Genomic DNA, 20,611 nt, shown 5'->3' on the forward strand with positions numbered 1-20,611 from the left:
CCTGCAGTATTGATTCAGACCTTTACGACATATAGTGTCAATGAATTTGAACTAATTTATCATTAAAGTGACTATGGCATTAGTTACTTCGCGTCGCATAAAAGGTACACATTTGAACACTTCAAGTCCGGTCTACTCTAGTGACTTTGTAATGAATGGTACTCGAGTACTCCGCTGAAGGCTTTATACGCGAATACCTGATTTTGCTCCAGCACTAATTTGCAATTTCCCACTGTCGATTCAAGTAACTGTCTTCTCCTTCAAATGTTTTACTTCATATCACTGGCATTGTTTTTGTGTTCGCAGTTCCGTTCCTTTTCTTTTGTTATCAAGTCCAGGAGAAATCGATGGCGATATCGAAACATCAATACGCGAATCCGGCTCCGACTGATGTCATATCGGGTCTCCATGTTAATCCGTTGAATATCGATATAGAGGAATATTCGAAATTACGTACTGTTACCAATATACAGGGGCTGTTTTTCCCCTGTTGTTAAGATGATATCACTCATACAAGTGATGCAAAACAATCCAAAATCTACTTTCAACTTCACAAAAGTCAAAGAGTACAAACTAAGTACAGTTTCGATAGAAGGTACAAGTATAAGTAGTCTTTAAATATGACCACTTGAATTAATTAATTGGAATGGATAAAACCTACTTAAGTACTCCCGGAAAGAAGGCCTCTGGAGTCTAACCAAGTCTTTATATGTGTCTGCTTGAACAGAATGTGGTCAAGGACTTTGAGGTAACTAAAGGGTCCCCCTCTTTTCGCGAAGGTAATTCTGGAGCTGATCCAAGTTCTTCCCGGTTGTCACGTACGCAAAAAAGAAGTGGACAAGGCTTTGGATATATGCCACGAAGACATGAGCACCATGCATTATCATCTGCGTGAGCACCTGAACCCTTGCTTCGAGAAGGTGGGTTACACCCCATAAATTCAATACGGGATTCTTTTCTGATGCTTCATCGTGACTTTGACAACTATGTGTTATTTATTTATGATATATTCCTTATTTGTCTTCCACTGTGATCAACTAATGAACTATTCGGCCGATATTCCGAACATCTGTTGGTCACCGTTGCAATTTTGGATCCACCAACCCTAGCACTGTTTGACGTCGAAACTGAGTCTAAACAGAAATTCAAGACACATATCTGGATGCTGCGGAATACGAAGTGGAATATGTCTCAAAGCATGCCCATTTCAGTGAGTGATGCAAGTGGGAAAACCTACTTTACTACTCTAAACAGTAGAAGTACTGACCACGTCTGGCAGCCACAGTACAAATCCACTCTCTTCCCTGTGAGTTCTAGTGAGTTCAACGAGACAACGCGAACACGAGTTTCAAGAAGCTTCAAGAGATGGCCCCAAATGTACCGTGGTCTGAAGTGAGAAACTTCGGGTTCAAAGTTCGTTCCATGGTTTTATAAGCGCGAGATTTGCAGGAACAGTTGTCAATAACTTGCAGATCTCACATTTAATCACACTAGCGAAATTGTTTGAACTCGCCTTCAAGCAATTTGGTGGATTGTTGGATATTGCTATATCAAATTGTATAGAAATGTTCTTTTCTATTCTCTACTAGTTACTGACGATAATATTCGAATTTAATTCAATATCAATATACTAATCAATTGAATATTGAAGTTCTGTACCTCAAAGAGTCTCTTCATTTATGTAGAAGTAAATACGATCTCATAACAGGCTCGCCGAGCGACAGATTTCGACAATTACATCACTCTAAAGCACCGTGCTTATCTGGGACTGGAACTGTACGCGTTTTTGATCATCTTCAATTGTTATTTGTACCAGGAGAAGGAACACCTGTGGCGTAGACTGTCTTTCGCCCAATGGATGTCAACGGTATGATTGATTTGAATGTTATGTTGAATATCTGATCGGGAGCCGTCGTTGACATGTTGAATAAACCTGCTCACTTAAAACTCGCTATTAACAAATCAGAATCCTGTTCCTGGCCAATACCCCTGTAATCTTATTACAAATGAGATCCACCCGATTTTCTGCCCTTTTGTGATCGAACGCATGAATGGAAGAGCATTTCTACACACCGGGGTGCGCTATAGTCACCAATCGCTCACAATAAATCAGCTGTCACTGTGACCGCCAAAATTGGAAAATATTCTAAGCATGCAACATTGATTACTCCGTTTATTTTCATGGCATATATACCATGAAAGGAATTACCAAAACAGAAATCGAATTGTTGTGGTATTGCATACTATGTAAAATTTAGATTATTAAGACCATTCGGGAGTGTTATCCTGTTGTTGCACGGATAATCCATGAAATATTGATGTATCAGTATCAATAGGATATACAGCAGGTGATCAACAGTGCAGTGTGCGCATGTGTGCTCACCGCATAATACAAAATGGATGTATAATAAAGATGAAGTTGTGTCTAAAAGTTTGGGAAGCATCAGTTACAGCGTTAGTTCGGAAGGATGATTCGATGATAGAGACATGATAGATCCGAGAGAAATAATGTCATCACTCTGAAATGCCAACGGATTCGCCACACCTACTCCAAATGCTTTGTCGTGATAAGCGGATTTATCTATTGCTGTACGTCCAAATTCAAATCCAAACGTGAGCATCGACTTCAAATCAAAATCTTGAACAGGATAGATACCCCTACACAGCTGGAGTGGGAAAGATCATGTAATTGAAGATTATCGCATATTGTATTTGGAACTTAATCTAGTTTTGCCAATATCATAAATTGCAATGTGTCAAATTATTCAAATACATTTTCAAGCACCGTGATGACTCGTTTTGCAACAAGAAGGGGATAGCATGAAAAGATAGAAATGAGCCAGAACCCACTTTTCATCCATGAACCACGTAACTTGGCATACAAAAGTAGAATATCACACTTTGTGAGACACAAAATTAATGGTGTAAAAGTGGACAGGAATTAAGAAAAGGAAGGGATCAAAATAGGAGGAATCGGGAAGTTGAACCCGGTCTCTGTACATATAATGCGGGTAAATAGGTTCAATTCTGATTTCACTGCGCAAACGATTTACGTAGCTTTGATCTCACTATACCGTGCCTATGTTTTTGATTACAGTACGCTGCGCCACTGGGAGTTTTAAACATTTTGAATAACTTCGGATACACCCAAATGGGGCAGGACTATCCGCTGAATATGATGAGATCGAGATGGATGGACACTTCTGTTTTGCTGGAAAAGACCAGTCGGAACTGTCCAGAAGAAGCCGACAAAGGTATTCAACATATGAGCGTTAAATTAGTGGATTTACTTACATGTAATAATTGCCCCGAGAATCCGTGATCCATCGGACTCGGTGAGTGCTCACATGGGATATTTGTAGTCTACTTTCAGTACTTACACAAGCGGTGCTTTTTTAAACTATACTTTCCCTACATGAAAAAACTTTATTTTAACCAAAACTGGACCGATAAAAAATTCCAGTAGTTACATCACGCATTATGTTAAAATAGCTGGTTCGTGGTACAGAACTTGAATATAGCTTTCTATACAATATCCATTGTATAATAATATTTATTGAACTCGAAGACTTTTCGGGTGCCTCTTTTCAAGAGTTAACGGCACACTAAAGGGATTTAAACAGATTTAAAAGCAAAACCAAAAAGGCAAAGTATGACGCAGCAATCAAAATCACAAACCATGAAATTCGCATTGTTTCAATGGCAACAATAACAAACTATGAAGTATAAAGACATACGGTACTATAGTAGCGGTTGCCAGTAAACTCGCCCCAAAGTAAATTCGGCCCGTCGAATTCGGCCCTCGGTCACTTTGGCCGTCGGTGAATTCGGCCCTCGGTAAATTCGGCCCTCGGCAAATTCGGCCAGGGCCAGAGTAACAATAACAGTTACAATACCATTACCTAACCTGAATCCTAACCCTAATCCTAACCTAACTCTAATCCTAACCTAACCCTAATCCTAACCTAACCCTAATCCTAACCCTAATCTTAACCTAACCCTAATCCTAACCTAACCCTAATCCTAACCTAACCTAACCCTAATCCTAACCCTAACCTAACCCTAATCCTAACCCTAAACCTAACCCCTAACCTCCAAATCACTTGATAATATTATAATTATGTAATATAATACACATTATTAGTTATTAGTTATTAGTAGGTTTAGGGTTAGGATTAGCGTTAGGGTTAGGATTAGGTTAGGGTTACGTTAGGTTAGGTTAGGATTAGGGTTAGGTTAGGATTCGGTTTAGGATTAGGGTTAGGTTAGGGTTAGGTTAGGATTAGGGTTAGGTTAGGTTAGGATTAGGGTTAGGTTAGAATTAGGGTTAGGATTAGTGTTAGGGTTCAGGTTAGATAATATTATAATTATGTAATATAATACACATTATTAGTTCGTAATACAATTTCACACAATGTTCTCCGAGGGCCGAATATACCGATTGAAGTCGGCTGTCGGTAAATTCGGCCCCATAAACATTGGCATAAATATATACATATATGTATTTATACGCATACCCTGTTCTCCAAATCACTTGATAATAATATAATTATGAAATTAATTCACATTAATAGTTGGTAATACATTTTCATAAAAAATTCTCCGAGGGCAGAATTGACCGAGTAACCAGTGAATTGACCGGTGAATTCGGCCGTCGGTAAATTCGGTCCCCGTGAATATCCGCGCTATCTCCCGTGATTACGCGATCTACGCATACCCTGACATCCAAATCACTTAATAATAGTATAATTATGTAATTAATTCATGTTAACGGTTGGTATTACATTTTAATACAATATTCTCGGTGGGCCGAATTTACTGATGTAATGGCCGAATTTGCCTGGGCCGAATTTACTTTGGGGCGAGTTTACTGGCAACCATAGTAGCAACGCAATTAGTGAATAAACAATTACACGCACGAAACACATGCACTAATGAGAAATTTGTAGGTTATAGAGGAAATCTTTTGGTCTACATAAAATAGGTTTGTTCAACTGAATAATAGTAGACTCCAGCAGTTTTAGATGAAACAAAGACCTACCAGGCGCAATGACAATGAACATATTGTCATCATAGTGCTGTGCACAGGCGAGGTTTTCACTCAAATGCTGACCAATTGACGAAGCATATGCTTGGTAATCGTCATAGCAGTCTGTTTTGGCAGCCAATTTGCACTGACGTGCAAGCTCCGTGCGAGTATTTGTCCGCATATGTCCGTATACTTCATAGTTTGTTATTGTTGCCATTGGTACAATGCGAATTTCATGGTTTGTGATTTTGATCGCTGCGTCATACTTTGCCTTTTTGGTTTTGCTTTAAAATCTGTTTAAATCCCTTTAGTGTGCCGTTAACTCTTGAAAAGAGGCACCCGAAAAGTCTTCGAGTTCAATGAATATTATTATACAATGGATATTGAATTGAAAGCTATTATGTTAGAAATAATTAAGATTTGTTGTAGTATATAGGCTTACCATATTTTGGAAATCTTTTCAGAAATTTGAGACTTGAATTCTCAAAAACCGGTGAATTTTTCCCACTCTGTGATCGGTGGACTAAAAAAAAAAAAGGTCATCTTTTCCGCTCAGAGCTCAAAATACCGTTTTCCTTGCCGCATTGCTAGGTGGATGACTAAAAAAAAAAGGTCATATTTCCGCCCAGAGCTAAAATCACCCCTTTTCGCTCCGAAATACCCGCCGGAGCGTCACTTCTGTGCTAATTTACGGCATATAATTCGCAATTTGCTTTAAATCTGACCTAAATTTTCAAAAAAGAGGACAAAATCTCAAAAAGAGGACAAAAGGCCGTCTTCCGAGGACACTTTCAAAAAAGTCAAAAAAGAGGACAAATCCTCTTAAAAGAGGACGTATGGTAACCCTATTGTAGTACAACACAAGATGCTTTCCTACATTCTCCTACAAAGTGTATGTCCTTAATAAGTAGCTTGCCAAGAATGGAGAAAGAACGTTGAACAGCAGGAGTTGCTGGCTGGCTGGCTTGCTGGCAACACTGAAGTTGTGCGTACACTGCTGGTGACAGATCGTGTTGCTTCATTCTGACAATACTGTCTATATCACAATGCCAACGCAGTCTTGCTTCAGTCAGGACAGTGGTTCTCAACCTTTTTGACCTCGCGGCACCCTTTGGAAATGAAAAATAGTTCGGGGCACACCATGACAGGGGTTCTGAGCTTTTTCGATTTACAGCAACTATAAACTACCAGAATACTTATTAGCACCCAGTAGTAACGCTGACTAATGTGACCTCCTCTGCAGTCAATCCAACAATGTCTCTGCACTTCCTTTCTTTTAAAATAAACTTCTCCATTTTAATATTTCTATAAATAAACTTTTGTACGTATAGCGTCCCGAATATAGCTTACTAAGCCGTGATAGAAAGTCGTCGTTTTCCTCGGGCCATAATATCGTTCCGTCGTGATTACAACAAATAGTACGTATTCAGACCTAAGTAAAAGTGGTCATTTTGATGTACGGCTGCACAGAAACTTCGGGCTGCCCGTATATAGATACTATTTCCTAAGATTTGTTTGACCATAAATCTGCCCATTGTCGCATTGGGTCGAACAGGTCAAGCACGATCGCCGCTAACGAATACGGAGGCGTAGAGGTGTAGGCTATACCAGGCTATACAATGCATTTCCACGCAGATCATGTAACACAGGGGCCGGCAACCTTTCGTATGCAGCGTGAAAAAATATGAACAATTATAAAATATTACCAACTGGCGTGCCAACCATTTTAAATTTTGTCATATTTAGCGTTTCAAGCAAGGAATCACAGCAACCCCCCATCTGTAGCTGGCAACGGCGTCAGTGATTCTAGCAGTATTGGTCGCGAAGGGTATAAATCTTGGTCGCTACCACAATAGTCCTACCGCCTAATGTACGCAATGTGTGCAGACTGTGCACCATTTAAATTTAGGCGCGTAATGATCCATCTTATGTGGTTGCCTTGATCGTTTCCAAATATACTGTGTATGGTACCATAGCCAATAAGTGACAGGCCCATCAAAGATTTTATGAGGAGATGGCCTGATGATAAAAATACGCCTTCCCCTGCAAATTGTTTTGGCAACGCACACAGCGCATGGAGTCGCATGTTTCTGAACGTTAATCTCATATCGTGAAAATGACCTGGGCCAAAATGCTGGTTTCTATAAAATATTCGCGATATGCATATGCACGGTGCACACTGCACATGCACATTCCTAGACTAAAGATTCCGAACGGCTTCATACGATATTTGGTTGCCGTATATATAGTTTCCCAAGATGAAGACATTAGGTCACGGTAAAACGCGCAGAGCGCGAAAAAATATGTCTAGGATAACCAAAATCTGCCCCGAAAGACTCCGTATTATGTCGATTTATCAAATGATTTTAGCTTTTCCGTTTTTACAACTTATGTGACATGTTTTGCAACAAACATGGTTATAATATGTCGTTTTCGTCAAATCATTTGGCGTGCGATGAAAAATCATATCACGTGCCACAAATGGCACGCGTGCCGCGGTTTGCCGACCGCTATTGTAGCACCCAGGAAGATGCAATAGCCATACCTCAATAGCTCTACTGGCACTCACCCACAGTTCAATTATACTTCCAACAAACCAAGCTTATAACCTCAGCGGCGAAGAGGTTTATTGACTGATATAATTTGATCTACCTTACTTCTAAATTCTCATATTCGTCGGCAGTAACACAACGTTGTGCTACAAGCCTAATTTTAACGGAACTTCCGGCACGATACCTAACAATCGCAATGTGGATTGACGTATTTGTAATTCGAATTTGTAAAGGCGAACGTCAATTCCAAAGCAGTTAATTTCTCGCTTGTGATTGGGGAGACAAGGAGGATTAGAAAACTGCATTGTCAATGTCATTCAGGCGTCGTTATGTCTGCTCTCCTCGGCGATCAATCGACGTATTGTGCAAAATTGAATGCAGCCTTCAAGGCACACGGCATGTCGGGTAAAGCGAATTCGAGGGAGTTATTGATTGAGGGCATAACATAACTTTTAATTTCCAAATGTACAAACTTCACATCAAACTCGATTTAGACTATTGATCGTTTGCTAAAGACTAGAATTATTTTGCGCATAATTTCAAAATTCCGAACAAATCGCTCGCGGCACACTTCCGAGACGTAAATGGCACACCAGTGTGCCGCGGCACACCGGTTGAGAACCACTGAGTTAGGATATTGCGGTACGTTGACCATAACACCATGTCAACGTATTTGTCTCATTTGACCGTTTATGATTCACAATGAGCAGACAATGGGCCATCTACAACGGTAGGCCTATAAAGTAGGCAAAAAGCTGTAAAATGTCAAATGATAAGTTCACCGACAGTGCAAATATCTACGATGCAAATGAAATGGAGGTTCCAAAAATGCTGACTTTGTAAACAATGTCGACAATTTTCTGACCTATCACTACAATTTTGACAAAATATTGACTTTTTTGACATGTAAAAGAAAATCCCCCTTGTCGAGTAATGCGACTCGATTTGCCTTTCAAGTAACGAGCCTATACGACTTCACTCTAAGAATGTTTCATAAACTAAATATTATAGTGACAATTTTTATCAACCATTCCACACGGGCAGCCATGTGTATCCGACGAACAGTACATTTGTTATGGGCGTAGCCATGATTTAGAATGACGTCTTATTTATTCTTTCATTGACAGGCCAAGACGACGACAACGCCAGTCTTGCTACATTTGGGAAGGCAAACAGCCTCAATATGATATGCGAACACTGAACGGCCGGAAATCATTTCCGCTCAGTTATTCACCAAAATGAATATTTTATCACGTTACGAGCACTCTTATGTGTGTTTTAGGTCGATATTATCTGCGTTCTTCGACCACTTCCTAGCTATATTCGTTTATCTTGTATCCGGTAAATTATATCATGTGCAACGTTGGAAGATCTATATAAGACTCGCCCCCGGAACTTTTGTTAGGCATGTCAGGGTTGTAAATACCAGGAACATGTTTATCAAAAGTTGTAAATACTAGGAAAAAACATTCATTAGGTATACTCGCACTGGGGTGTATAGTCACGTTATAACGGGGGATTCTGCTCGACTGTTGAGAGGGAAAGAAAATTCACTATTCTTGCACTGCGCTTACTACGATGCTTAGGTGATGGAGATACGAAGCAGCAGACAGGTTAAGGAGGCAGTGTGACCCCTTCTGCTTCTGCTTAAACAATACCAATTGCAATTGAAAAAATGGATGCGATGATTTGCTGCTGCACAAATGTGCCATTGGAAATTTTTTCGTGCCGTCAATAATTCCTTATCTTTTCACCTCTGTCTTGCAGATCCATGTCGACATGCAATTGCAGTATTTGTGTGTAAAAGTAGACCATGAATAGTTTATTAATATGAAGATATTATTTCCGCCAGCTTCCAATCACCGTGCTGGCAATCAAACTAAATATTCACAAATGTCAAATTACACAGTTAACTTGAGGTTGAACTATTCGGAGTGACGCGGTCTCAGTTGACTTCATCGCATCAACACGGCCGAAACCGCTATCTGGTTATTTATTGATTTTCATGCGATCAATAGCGATCAATTTCGAAATGTCATTAAGAATGTTTTACATCTTGCAAGTATATTTTAAGGATTGCACTACTAGATCCTTTGTCGCGGTTCCTGATATGAATGGACTTGTTAAATTTGAGGGATCCTGTGGTCTTATAACAATCATATGACATCACGTAGTTCAGGGGTCTCTAACTCAAATGTGCTCGCGGGTCAATTTCCAAGTAGGCCTTATTTGACGGGACCTTTTAGACCAGTGATTCCCAAGCGCGGCCCTCAGATAGCCTTCTTGCGACCCCCAAAATATATTAAGAAATCGATTTATGACAAAAAATAAAATTTATATTTATAAAATACTCTTGCTTGGCTTGGCCTCTGTAGTTTTTAATTATAGAATTGCAGGAAAGTTGTGAGTATAGACTGCTAACGTTACGTCACTGCTGTTTCAATGCAATGTGCCCTAACTTTCCAGTTGAACGAGCAGTAGCTATAGATATAAATAGGTATTGATAACTTTCAAAACCGGCGGAAAATTCTGAAAAAATGGTAAATTTTTCCCACTTCGTGGTCGCTTGACTAAAAAAGAAAAAGAGTCTCAACTCCCGGAAAATACAGTTTTTCTTTCACATTAACAGGTGGTTGACTGAACAAAAAGGTCAACTTTCCGGTCCAGCTCCCGAAATAGCCGCCGTAGCGTTCCTACAGTGCTGACGTAATGTATATCAGTCGAATTTGGCCCTATATGTAACCAAAATCCTCAAAAAAGAAGACAGAATCTTAAAAAAGAAGACATTTGGGCGTCCTCCGAGGACACTTAGAAAAAAATCAAAAAAGAGGACAAATCATCTTAAAAGAGGACGTATGGTAACCCTATGGTAACTATAGATGTGCAACACGTGACTCACGGTTGAATACGCCGAGATGCATACTGCTTAGCCGGCTAAAAGCAGCATAATTGGTAGTCCTATAGGAAGGGCCGTAACTGCCGCACCCCAAACCCCCCAATTGAGGGGGGCCGAGCTCGAAGGGGTCCCAAAATTATTTCGTGAATTAGCATAAATTATAGAGTATTTTTTGAAAATTTATGCAACCTTTTCAAAAAATTTTCGCGCCAGTCGCGATTTCAATTCGCCACATGTCCTGATTATTGGGTACTCTTCCCCAAGAATAAATACGCAAGATGTATAGAAATGCGCATATCAGCGTTGGCCATGACCGCACCACAACGCACCAAGACATATAAAGTTTTAGACCATGTAACATGTGACTCCAAGAAGTGTGTCAGAACGATCGGCTGCGAGAAAGCCTTGGCCGTAAAGGACTGCTTTTATGCTGCAGTTTCAAAGACACCTCTCACTCAGCTCTACCGGTAAATCTGATTACGTGGGCAAAGAGAACAACCATGCAATTCCCGATCTTATTCACCGATTTTATCATGAATTATCGAAATATTCGCGCGTCGCGCTCTCTCACTAAACAGTACAACTTTAATTTCGTGGCAAAAGCGAACAACGTGATGCGGGGTCAGTTTATCACCCTATGGGAGCCCGGAGTCCTGATGAAGTGGTGTTACGTTCCTGCCAACGGGTATACCCCCGGAGATGTTTAATTACTATTGAGGGGGCCTATACCTTTTCAAACACACCTCACTCAGCTCTACCGGTAAATCAGATTACGTGAACAGAGACAGGATGAAAATTGATAGCAATACATGCAATTCCCGATCATATTGACCGATTCATTCATGAAACTAAAGAAATTTATCGCGCTTCGCGCGTTTAGGCGAGAAAAGCTGATTCACTCAACGGACACCCAATGCAGCAGATAAGTAGCGGTAAACAGTGTACAGGGCCAGGGCAATAAAACTACTCCGAAATAGCCTTGATGACTGTTTGGGTCCGTTTCATAGCCGTAGTATTCGTGCGGCCCCGACCGTACTCTGAAATTCTAAATTTGGCCCTCACACCGAAAAAGTTTGGGAACCACTGTTTTAGACTGACATTCCACGCACTTCGTGAAAATGTGATGTACTATCGTAATATTCACGCCTGGCACGAAATAATCACATTTTTAAATATTTGAATCAGGGCTTTGGAGCAGCCGTAAATTTCCATCACTCCAGCTCCGGCTCCGGAGCTTTCTTCTATCATACATTAGCTCCTGCTCCAGCTCCGGAGCCGCATTATTACCACTGCTCCGGCTCCAGCTCCGGCTCCGGCTCTGAAAACTATCGAAGGTGTCTGTCTATATCAGAGGTGGGCAACCCGCGGCCTGCAGGCCATATGGGGCCCGTGAGAAGGTTTTGAGTAGCCCACGAGCTCATTTCCCATTATATATTATCGAAATTCTGTTTATCGATATTGAATTGCTCAGATTGTGAACTTGCAAGGCCAACCAAAAATATGATTAGTCTGACCGCGACACTTGGGATGTTGATGACTAAAATATCAGTTCCGATGCATTGGCAGATCCAGGGTCCAGTCACATTTTTAGTAAATCGTCGTACATTACAATAAATTAAAAAAGTAGTAAAATTTTTCTTCACGCTTCGAGTGTTTAATTGTCACACGATTTCTTGCTTTGTAGCCTAACCCCACCTGAAAATGAAAAAACGCCTGATTTAGCCGATTGAGTCTAACTATATTCGCAATTACGACGAAAGTCTTTTCGCGTTTGCGCTCGCAGAAAGATCGTAGACGATGAAATGTAGGCACAAAATGATTGTCGTATATTAGCGGAAATCTTCGATATCGATATGTCCAGATGCCGAATAGTCCTGTCCTTGCAAACTGAGCCCAGCGGGCGGTATACAGTCGACCCGCAATATACCCAACTATTATTAATATTAACTTTGAAAATTTTACGCGCCTGGCGCGGCTAGTGGGCATGGGCAGCGCACTCGTTCGTCAATTTCATGTGGCCCTTTAGCCGAAAAGGTTGGCCACCCCTGGTCTATATAGATTACTAATTTACCCGTAGGTTAGTTATCTATAGTAATCTAGAGTCTGTCAGCCGTCAGTAACATCGGATGCAGCAACGAACACATAAGTGCCGCCGTGCCGGCTTGTGACGTCATATTGAATACTTGTCAATTGTCGTTAACATCATAGTTGCACTAGAACGCACTTTACTCGGTGGCATTGCTGTGTATAGCATTAAAATTATGATACGGCGTTTTAACACTGGCACTGTACTCGTTAACATTAAGCCATACAGCTCAATTCAATCTTTAAATGTGCGATTATTATTCAACTGTAACTGTAGTAAGAGCAATATGGGCGGATATCACGACGTGATCAATAGAAATTCGATTTGTACCAAATGGCCAATGGTTTGACGTTCGATATTGGTGCACTCGTTGTCGTTACCAGTCCATCCGGTATCGATCAAGTTTATCGGAATATAATATTTTCCCGTTGAAACGAATCGAATAATTGAATTAAACACTGTGCCATGTACAGTGCGCCATGCCCATAACGAATTAAACTATGCAGTATGCACATTGCACATTTACAAGTCACAGTGCGCGATAATCCTGGAATACTAGAGTATCAAGCAGACATCAAGAATGAATTTACGAAACAGATGATTACAAATTGGAAATCGCGTATCAAATCAGTAATTTGTCTCCAACATAAAACACCATGGGGTCCTGACTCTTGTCATCGCATTGAGTAGCTCGCACCGCGACAATTGTTTACTGAGTGTAACGGCGTTTATAGGCTACTCTTCTGTAGGGTTGGGCACAATGATTCGAGTACTCGAATCTGAATCGAGTAATAATTTTAATGGTTCGAGTCGAGTAGTAAAGACGATTTTTTCGAGTACTGAAATTATGCGCTCCTCGCCACCTAAAGTTAATTTATCATCGAGAATTATAGTTTCGATACTAATTTTCACTGTTGAAGCCATGAAACCTTGATTGGCCGTATTGTAGCATACTAAACATATCGTACAAAGATACGAACGTTACTAGAAATAGCACATTTCCGAAGTCATGATCATCCCACAACATTGTCACCAAGTACAATGAAATCGGTATGGTCGAAAAAATACCAAAGTATCTTGAATGAGATAGATAACAGGCATTATATTATTCGCGGTCGAATAAAAGGAACCTATTTGAACTTTGCAATATTACATTCTGTTATGACGTCATAATGAGTGATACTCGATTAGTCGACTCGACTCGAAGCATACTACGTGATTCAGAATCGAATCACTCAGGTACTCGATTTTGCCCGGCCCGACTCTTCTGCCATCTCCTATTTACGCTTGAAAATCCTTACTGGAGTGAATGACGATCATGCGCAGTAATGAATTCCAATTAGCATGCATAATTGCATACTCAATAACACTGTCCAATTTCGCGGCCCGATTAAAGAACTAACACGAAAGATCGAGTATTTTCTCATCCGATTCATAGCAACGATGAGATGGAATTTCTCGGCTCGTGCTCGTCATATCGACATGTGCAACGAAATCACGTTTTTATCTTCTCTCCCATTTCGCGTAATACATAGTGATCATTATTTTCGAACCGTACAATTGGCCAACAAGGTAGTGCTGATGATGAAATTGCGGGTATGCCGAATACCCACAATATTCACAGGCATATTTCGCATACCGCGAGGTTCGGCACTCATGTATGGAAATTGAACATTGAACATATGACTGCTCTGCTGTTAAATCCCCAGGAACATGGTTAGTCGGAAAAGGTAGCGCCAAAGAGGAAAAGATTCTTAATTTCGCGAAGGCCTGCTGTTGAATTATGTGAAATCAGCAGATATAGTTGTTGCATATATAATAGCATCTTATGAAATACGTCGGGGCCGGAGCTACCCCTCAAATAACTGGCCCCAGCTCCGGCTCCGGCTGAATTTTATGTAGAGCTCCGGCTCCGGCTCCAGCTCCGGTAAATATGCACGGCTTCGGGGCTCCGGCTCCGGGCTCTGGCTCCGGCTCCAAAGCCCTGATTTCAATGAGCTTGTTGTGCTACGTGGCATAACTTATCAAAATAATTAGATAGACGCAGACACAAGCACGGGGAAAATGCACCGTGACACCGTAAAAGCCGTCGCGTTACAATTTTACAGCTAGCAGACATTTGACGTGTCACAATTATAAGTAAAATATGTTAGAATTTAATAAGAATTGATCTTATATCAGAGCATTTGAGCAGTGTAATCCAATCCACGTTTCGGGCATACTCCTTATTAGTAGGATATTGGCCATGTCATTGCCAAAGTCAAATTAAATCAGCGTTAGATTTACATTCGAATATTGTAACAGATAAATAACAACATAAATGTGTTATAGTAAAGAAATGTTCAATCGCCAAACAATCCATTGGTGTTACAGCTGTCGAGCGTACCACTTTGTTACTAGCCACCTTTATTTGGCGATAATAACATGGATGGAGAGACCTCAAGATGTGACTAACTCTACATCAAAGAGACAACAAAATGCCAATGATTGCCATACCGACCTTTTTATAGATAGAGAAATCCGCTACGCTACGCTACGCCCGCCACGACCTTTTGATAGATTACTATTCCTCATGACAGCAGTGTTGGGATCAAGTCACCATCTTCGAGTCACGATTCATTTCGAGTCACTGCACATTTTGACTCGAGTCAAGTCAAGTCAATCGATTTTCGAAAGTGACTCGAGTCAAGTCAAGTCACCCGATTTTTGGAGATGACTCGAGTCAAGTCAAGTCACGAGTGAAGTCACAATTCAAGTCAAGTTGCCTTTTCGAAGTATGGGGCATGATTACATCATTGCATTTTTTTAGCTGTCTGAAATGCAGATTGAGTAGTCATTGATTCGGAACCGATGAACGAATGCAGAGTTTAATATACACGCTGTATCGCTCACATATATGTGGAACTGTTAAACTACGTGAGTAATTGCATAGACTCAGTGTATAGTTCGCAGCAGAATAGAGAATAGAGAATAGAGAAACGAATTGAAAAGATGCAATACATTACCCACTTACAAATTGATTTGATACAATTCGAGCCTGTGCCAATGATTGAGAACTATATAAACTATATTCGAATTCAATATCAATAAAACAAGAGGCGTGGTTAAGGTAAGAACAGAAATAGACATTTAGCTATTAAATTATTTTACTATACTAGTTTACGACAACGTAAGCTGTAAGCTTCGATCACTTCGTTTGCGGGCAATTTATTTGTGAGAGAACAATGACGGCTCATTAAATCATTGAATTATTGAATGATTGCTCACTCTCACGGGTTACGCCAGCGTTTCGCGAACAATTCGACCATATGCAAGATACAGGGATTTTTAACGACACCGATTACTTGATGACTTGAAATTGACTTGTGAATTTTGCTCCGAGTCAATCCACATTTCTGATACGCCGAGTCCAGTCAAGTCAAGTCATTTTAGCAAAGTGACTCGAGTCAAGTCAAGTCATACGAAAAAGGTGACTCGAGTCTGACTCGAGTCAAGTCATGACTCGAGTCATCCCAACACTGCATGACAGTTTGATAGTTTGTTGCGTCCATGGCTTTACCTACCCATGGCGTTACAAGTCACATGTCCTTCTCTGATTTTAACGTTTGAACCAACTCAACTCGAGTCATTTTCATTTTATCACCAAGTTCGAGTAATTCTACTAAAGATCGCGCATAAGCCAAAATTACAATTTTTAGTCACGAATCATCAACGGGTCAAGTTTTATCATCAGGAACAGGTAATGTGACGTGATAGCAGATCTTCAACCGCATGGTTGCTTTTGAGAGTGTTGCGATCACTGAGCTACTGCAATATTGAAGTTGATAAGGAGTTCAAGGTTTTTGGAGTGAATTTTAAGTTCTTAGGGTTAAAAAAGATATGTAACAGTTAAATATTGTCGAATACTTGAAAATCCAAAATGCTGACGCGGGCCACACAAAATGTACTCTCGGGTCGCTTGTTTGAGACCTCTGATATTTTCACTCTTGTCAACGAGAGTTAGCCTATACAAAATCCACCAGCTACGCTGCTCAGTTTTTCTTTGAGATCTGCCACTTTCACAGCATGTTCTTTTGCAAGATCTTACATTCATGATGGTAAAATGACCCGTGAAATACCTCAAATTCGAGAAAAATAATCAAAACCTAGCACAACAATGAGACAGATGTAGAATTTTTGCCTTCTGCTAAAATGCATCATACTTCCGATCGAAACCAAAGAAAATCACGAACTACCTAATGCAACAATAGCATATTCGGCCTTGCGATTGGGTAATTGTAGTGATTTACTCAAAAAAAAAGATTAAACGATAGAAACACAGGTTATGAGGCGTCCACTGTGATCACTCTCACAAGTGACAAACACGAATAAAATATTCGCATCAACGAAAGTGATACATCCTACATTGGAGCGACAAGAGATAGTCCCGATATTGACTATTACTTTGGTAATATATTTCTGCTTGTTACAATTTGACCCGCTGCTACTGGTTGGAATGGAGCCAAATGTCCGGTGTACCATTTTTTATGGAAGCTAACAATTTATTAGCTAAGCCAAAAGTTTTATTAAAAGCCAATATACAACAACGACGATACATGCTACTTTTCAAAGCTTTCATTCATTACTTAAATCCTAATTTAGTTGAAGCCAATGTAAAAACAAATTTCGTAATTAAAACAGAATCAGATAGCAAATAGTCTGACTATATCTGTTCATGGCAGTCCCATCAGCCGCAGTTGATTAGAGCAGAACTTGTAACGTAGGATTCATTGTAGCAGGATGGTAGGTAGGCCTACTTCTTGCTACTGAAGTTGTAGGAGAAGCGCAGTACGAAGTATCACCAACTTCGAAACTTGTGTGTTGGTATAAAAGTATGTCAGCCAACATCGCATGCTAGTAACAATTGTGTGCTTGGCATCAGACATGGGGTGATTACTTCATGAATGTAATCGATTGCGATTACGATTACTTCGGAATCACGCGATTACGATTACGATTACGATTACAGCAAAATCAGGAAGTAGTCGATTACGATTACGATTATATTGGAAAAGTAATCACGATTACTCACGATTACATTTGTTTTGCTTCTTAGGACTATAATCTTATATGATATATCGGAAGACAATACAAGGATTGCGATGAAAAGGCCTAATGAGATATCAACTCTCTTCATACATCATGCGTCATTTGCCTATTACGTCATAATATACCAATTGCTCAACTTTATAGTGGATGATTTATCGCACCCAACGATTTGAATTATTGCCAGGTCTTTACCTGCCGCACCCCAAATTCCTTAATAGGGTGGGAAGCGTGCTCGACGAGGACTCAAAAGTATTTTGTAAACCAACATAAATTATAGAGTATTTTCGAGAATTTAATTAATTCTTGAAAATGTTCTTCGAGCTTTGTGATTCAAATGTCTCTAGTAGCCTACAGGGTCACCAACGCGGACCAAATGAGTCGCCCGCGGTCGCTGTATCAAATATCCAAATAAGAGATTTGAAAGTTGAAGCTGGTTTCACATGAGCAGCAGTTGAACATGGGTCGGCCGACCCCAAGGAACATACGAACGCCGTCGCTCGGGGCATTGCTTGTCTTCGCCCACGCGGCGGCTCTACGGGAATCTATGGTTAATATTCCCGCGGAGATTGGCGCTTCGGCGCGCACTGCAGCAACGCAACTGAACCCGGAGGAGCTGTTGTGAGTCCCGGCGAGTGAGCGATTTTTGTTCTTGGTAAGGGGCGGAAACCTGGCCCAGTGTTCTGATTGTCTTACTCTAAGTGAATAAATCCAACTGAACACGGATAAACGGCGGAAGTAATTGGTAACCCGTCGGTCGTCGCAATAATCAGTCGACACTACACAAGAAGAAGCTTTTTGTTTCAAAACGGTTGGTGACCCCGGCTCCAGTAGATAGCTGGGTTTGAAATGCATACCTCTTCCCCTCAAGAAAAAAACATGCATAGGCTATTTTATGGGAGCCGGAATTTTGGAGCCGGTCATTACCGCACCACGATCCCACAACACACCAAAAGACATATGCAGTTTCGGCCTTCTCGCAACTCCACGGGATGTGATACCAAAGAAATACCTTGGCTGAAACTTAGGGTATTCGTCCATTGTCAATAGCCGCGCAGGGTGGGCGTGACTAATAACTCATGTCCTTCTAATCTGGGCACACAATGCAAATGCCACCCGGCACATCCACAAAGGAATAAAGCTATGACAATTTGTGTGTGCGTCTCACGAAATATATTCTTTTAGTCTGCTGCGTTTGGGCGAGTACAATATCTTTGGAATATACAACAGACTGGAGGTCGCGAATTAGCCACATACAATAAAGTAAATATAACAACATACCAGATGCTATGATTATGAATTACGTGCCCCAGCTCTACAGGTTAATCTGACAATCGGACCTGAGAGAGGTTATAAATGAATAGTAATATAATGCAATTACCAATATTATTGACGAAATTCAGTTTTGACAATTGACCAACGGTTGGACAGGGGGACGAATTGTTGTTCTGGCTGAATTGGCTGAATTTTTGATTCTAGCTACTACAACGAACTGTGAAATAATGATTGACGCCCGTTTCAAGTAGTTATATGAGATTAAGATATAGTGCACATGAAAATTCTGCCTTCAACTTAATACATATACTGCGAGCTGCTGTTACGAGAAACGGCTAAGCACGGTTCAGTTATGATATATATCAGCAGCTGTTTATTTGTAATGCTTCGTTGTGGAAACTGCAATGTTTTATTCGACGAGAACAAAATTCCGAATCTTCGTCAGGTGCACGTGCGTACGTAGGCCTCCTGCTCGCCAAGCAGCAACGGTAAATTGCGTTTAACTAAGCACAACCGAACATCAATACATAAGTTACTATTTGAAACTATAGGCAGAGAGGTGATCAATATCCTGCTGCGAGGTAGGGGCTTCTGTAGTGTGTTGATAACCTGATATACATCACGGGGTTGTTCCCACGATCACACTACAATGTCCATCGCATGTCTGTTTACTATGTGTGGATACTTCTTACGCAATGACGAGCGGAGCTATTACGTCTGACGTAATAATGAGTCAGTGGCGTTGAAAACAGACGATTGTACTGTCGCTAACGTGGTACATTAGGCCTATCTCATTCTTGTTCACGAATATTCAGTTTATGTCATAGTCCTTGTACAAACAAAAAGTAATCGTTCTTTCACAAAAAATCGATTAGATATGGGAAGTAGTCGATTACGATTACGATTACTTCGGATTTTTTTCGAATGTAATCGATTACGATTACTTCAAAATGCTGTAATCGTCGTAATCGATTACGATTACTAATCGCGATTACCCCATGTCTGCTTGGCATTCGCATACTTGATTCCTCTAATCACATCTGGCAAATATCAAACGGTAGAGCCTTATACGGCCGACGCTATTGTTACGTCTTTACTTGGCCACAATTAAGTCGAAGCAACAGAGAGGTCATTCAAGCAGATTGTATGACGCCACCATTTAATTACTGCCGTCTCCCGAATATAGGACTTAATGATTTCCTCCAATCTGAATTTCAGATTTTGGCGAGAGGAAATGAGGCAACCGTGATTTAACGTAAGCTTAAACTCGGTAAAATGGTTAGATCGCATCTATATAGAAAATATATTATATATTTGAAGTAACCATAGTTTAACATGAGGCATCAGTGCATGCATGCTATATATATCGGCATATCAGGAATCATAAACAGGACATCGGACTGGTGTAAATTGAAAATTGGTGATAATATACTCTAGATGCCAAATAGCAACAACAGCAATAACTGTGCTCCAGCGAGACTTACGTGTGGGGGTTACGCTTTAGAAGACCACGCAGTCTACCAAGGAGCAGAGTCTCATACCGGATTTATGCATGCATAGATTGAGCTCATATTAGCAGATAGCCTTTGAATAGGGGCCAGTGCGCCAGATCTCAGTGTAGTTGCTAATTAACAACAATGTAGAAGTGTCTATAGACGTGTAGTTCGGAAATAATAACAGTTAGTGTA

General features: G+C 40.5%; 2 protein-coding genes across 3 annotated transcripts in view; one reads left to right on the forward strand and one right to left on the reverse strand.

Moving 5' to 3' along the window:
* The window catches only part of LOC145434471 (paladin-like), a 78,677-nt gene extending 69,725 nt beyond the window's left edge, over window positions 1–8,952 (forward strand). The window contains exons 22-25 of the mRNA XM_080311827.1: window positions 780–920; window positions 1,709–1,867; window positions 3,098–3,254; window positions 8,709–8,952. Of these exons, the coding sequence (XP_080167953.1) occupies window positions 780–920; window positions 1,709–1,867; window positions 3,098–3,254; window positions 8,709–8,782 (531 nt within the window). The 3' untranslated portion in view covers window positions 8,783–8,952. The remainder of the gene's footprint in view (window positions 1–779; window positions 921–1,708; window positions 1,868–3,097; window positions 3,255–8,708) is intronic.
* LOC145434472 (sarcoplasmic/endoplasmic reticulum calcium ATPase 1-like) overlaps window positions 1–20,611 on the reverse strand; it is a 402,254-nt gene that overhangs the window by 160,001 nt on the left and 221,642 nt on the right. The gene's annotated exons all lie outside the window — the stretch shown is intronic.

The sequence above is a fragment of the Botryllus schlosseri genome, chromosome 2 (genome assembly GCF_051294905.1).
Source record: "Botryllus schlosseri isolate E-star chromosome 2, Bs_hap1, whole genome shotgun sequence".
In the NCBI taxonomy this organism is placed as follows: Eukaryota; Metazoa; Chordata; class Ascidiacea; order Stolidobranchia; family Styelidae; genus Botryllus; species Botryllus schlosseri.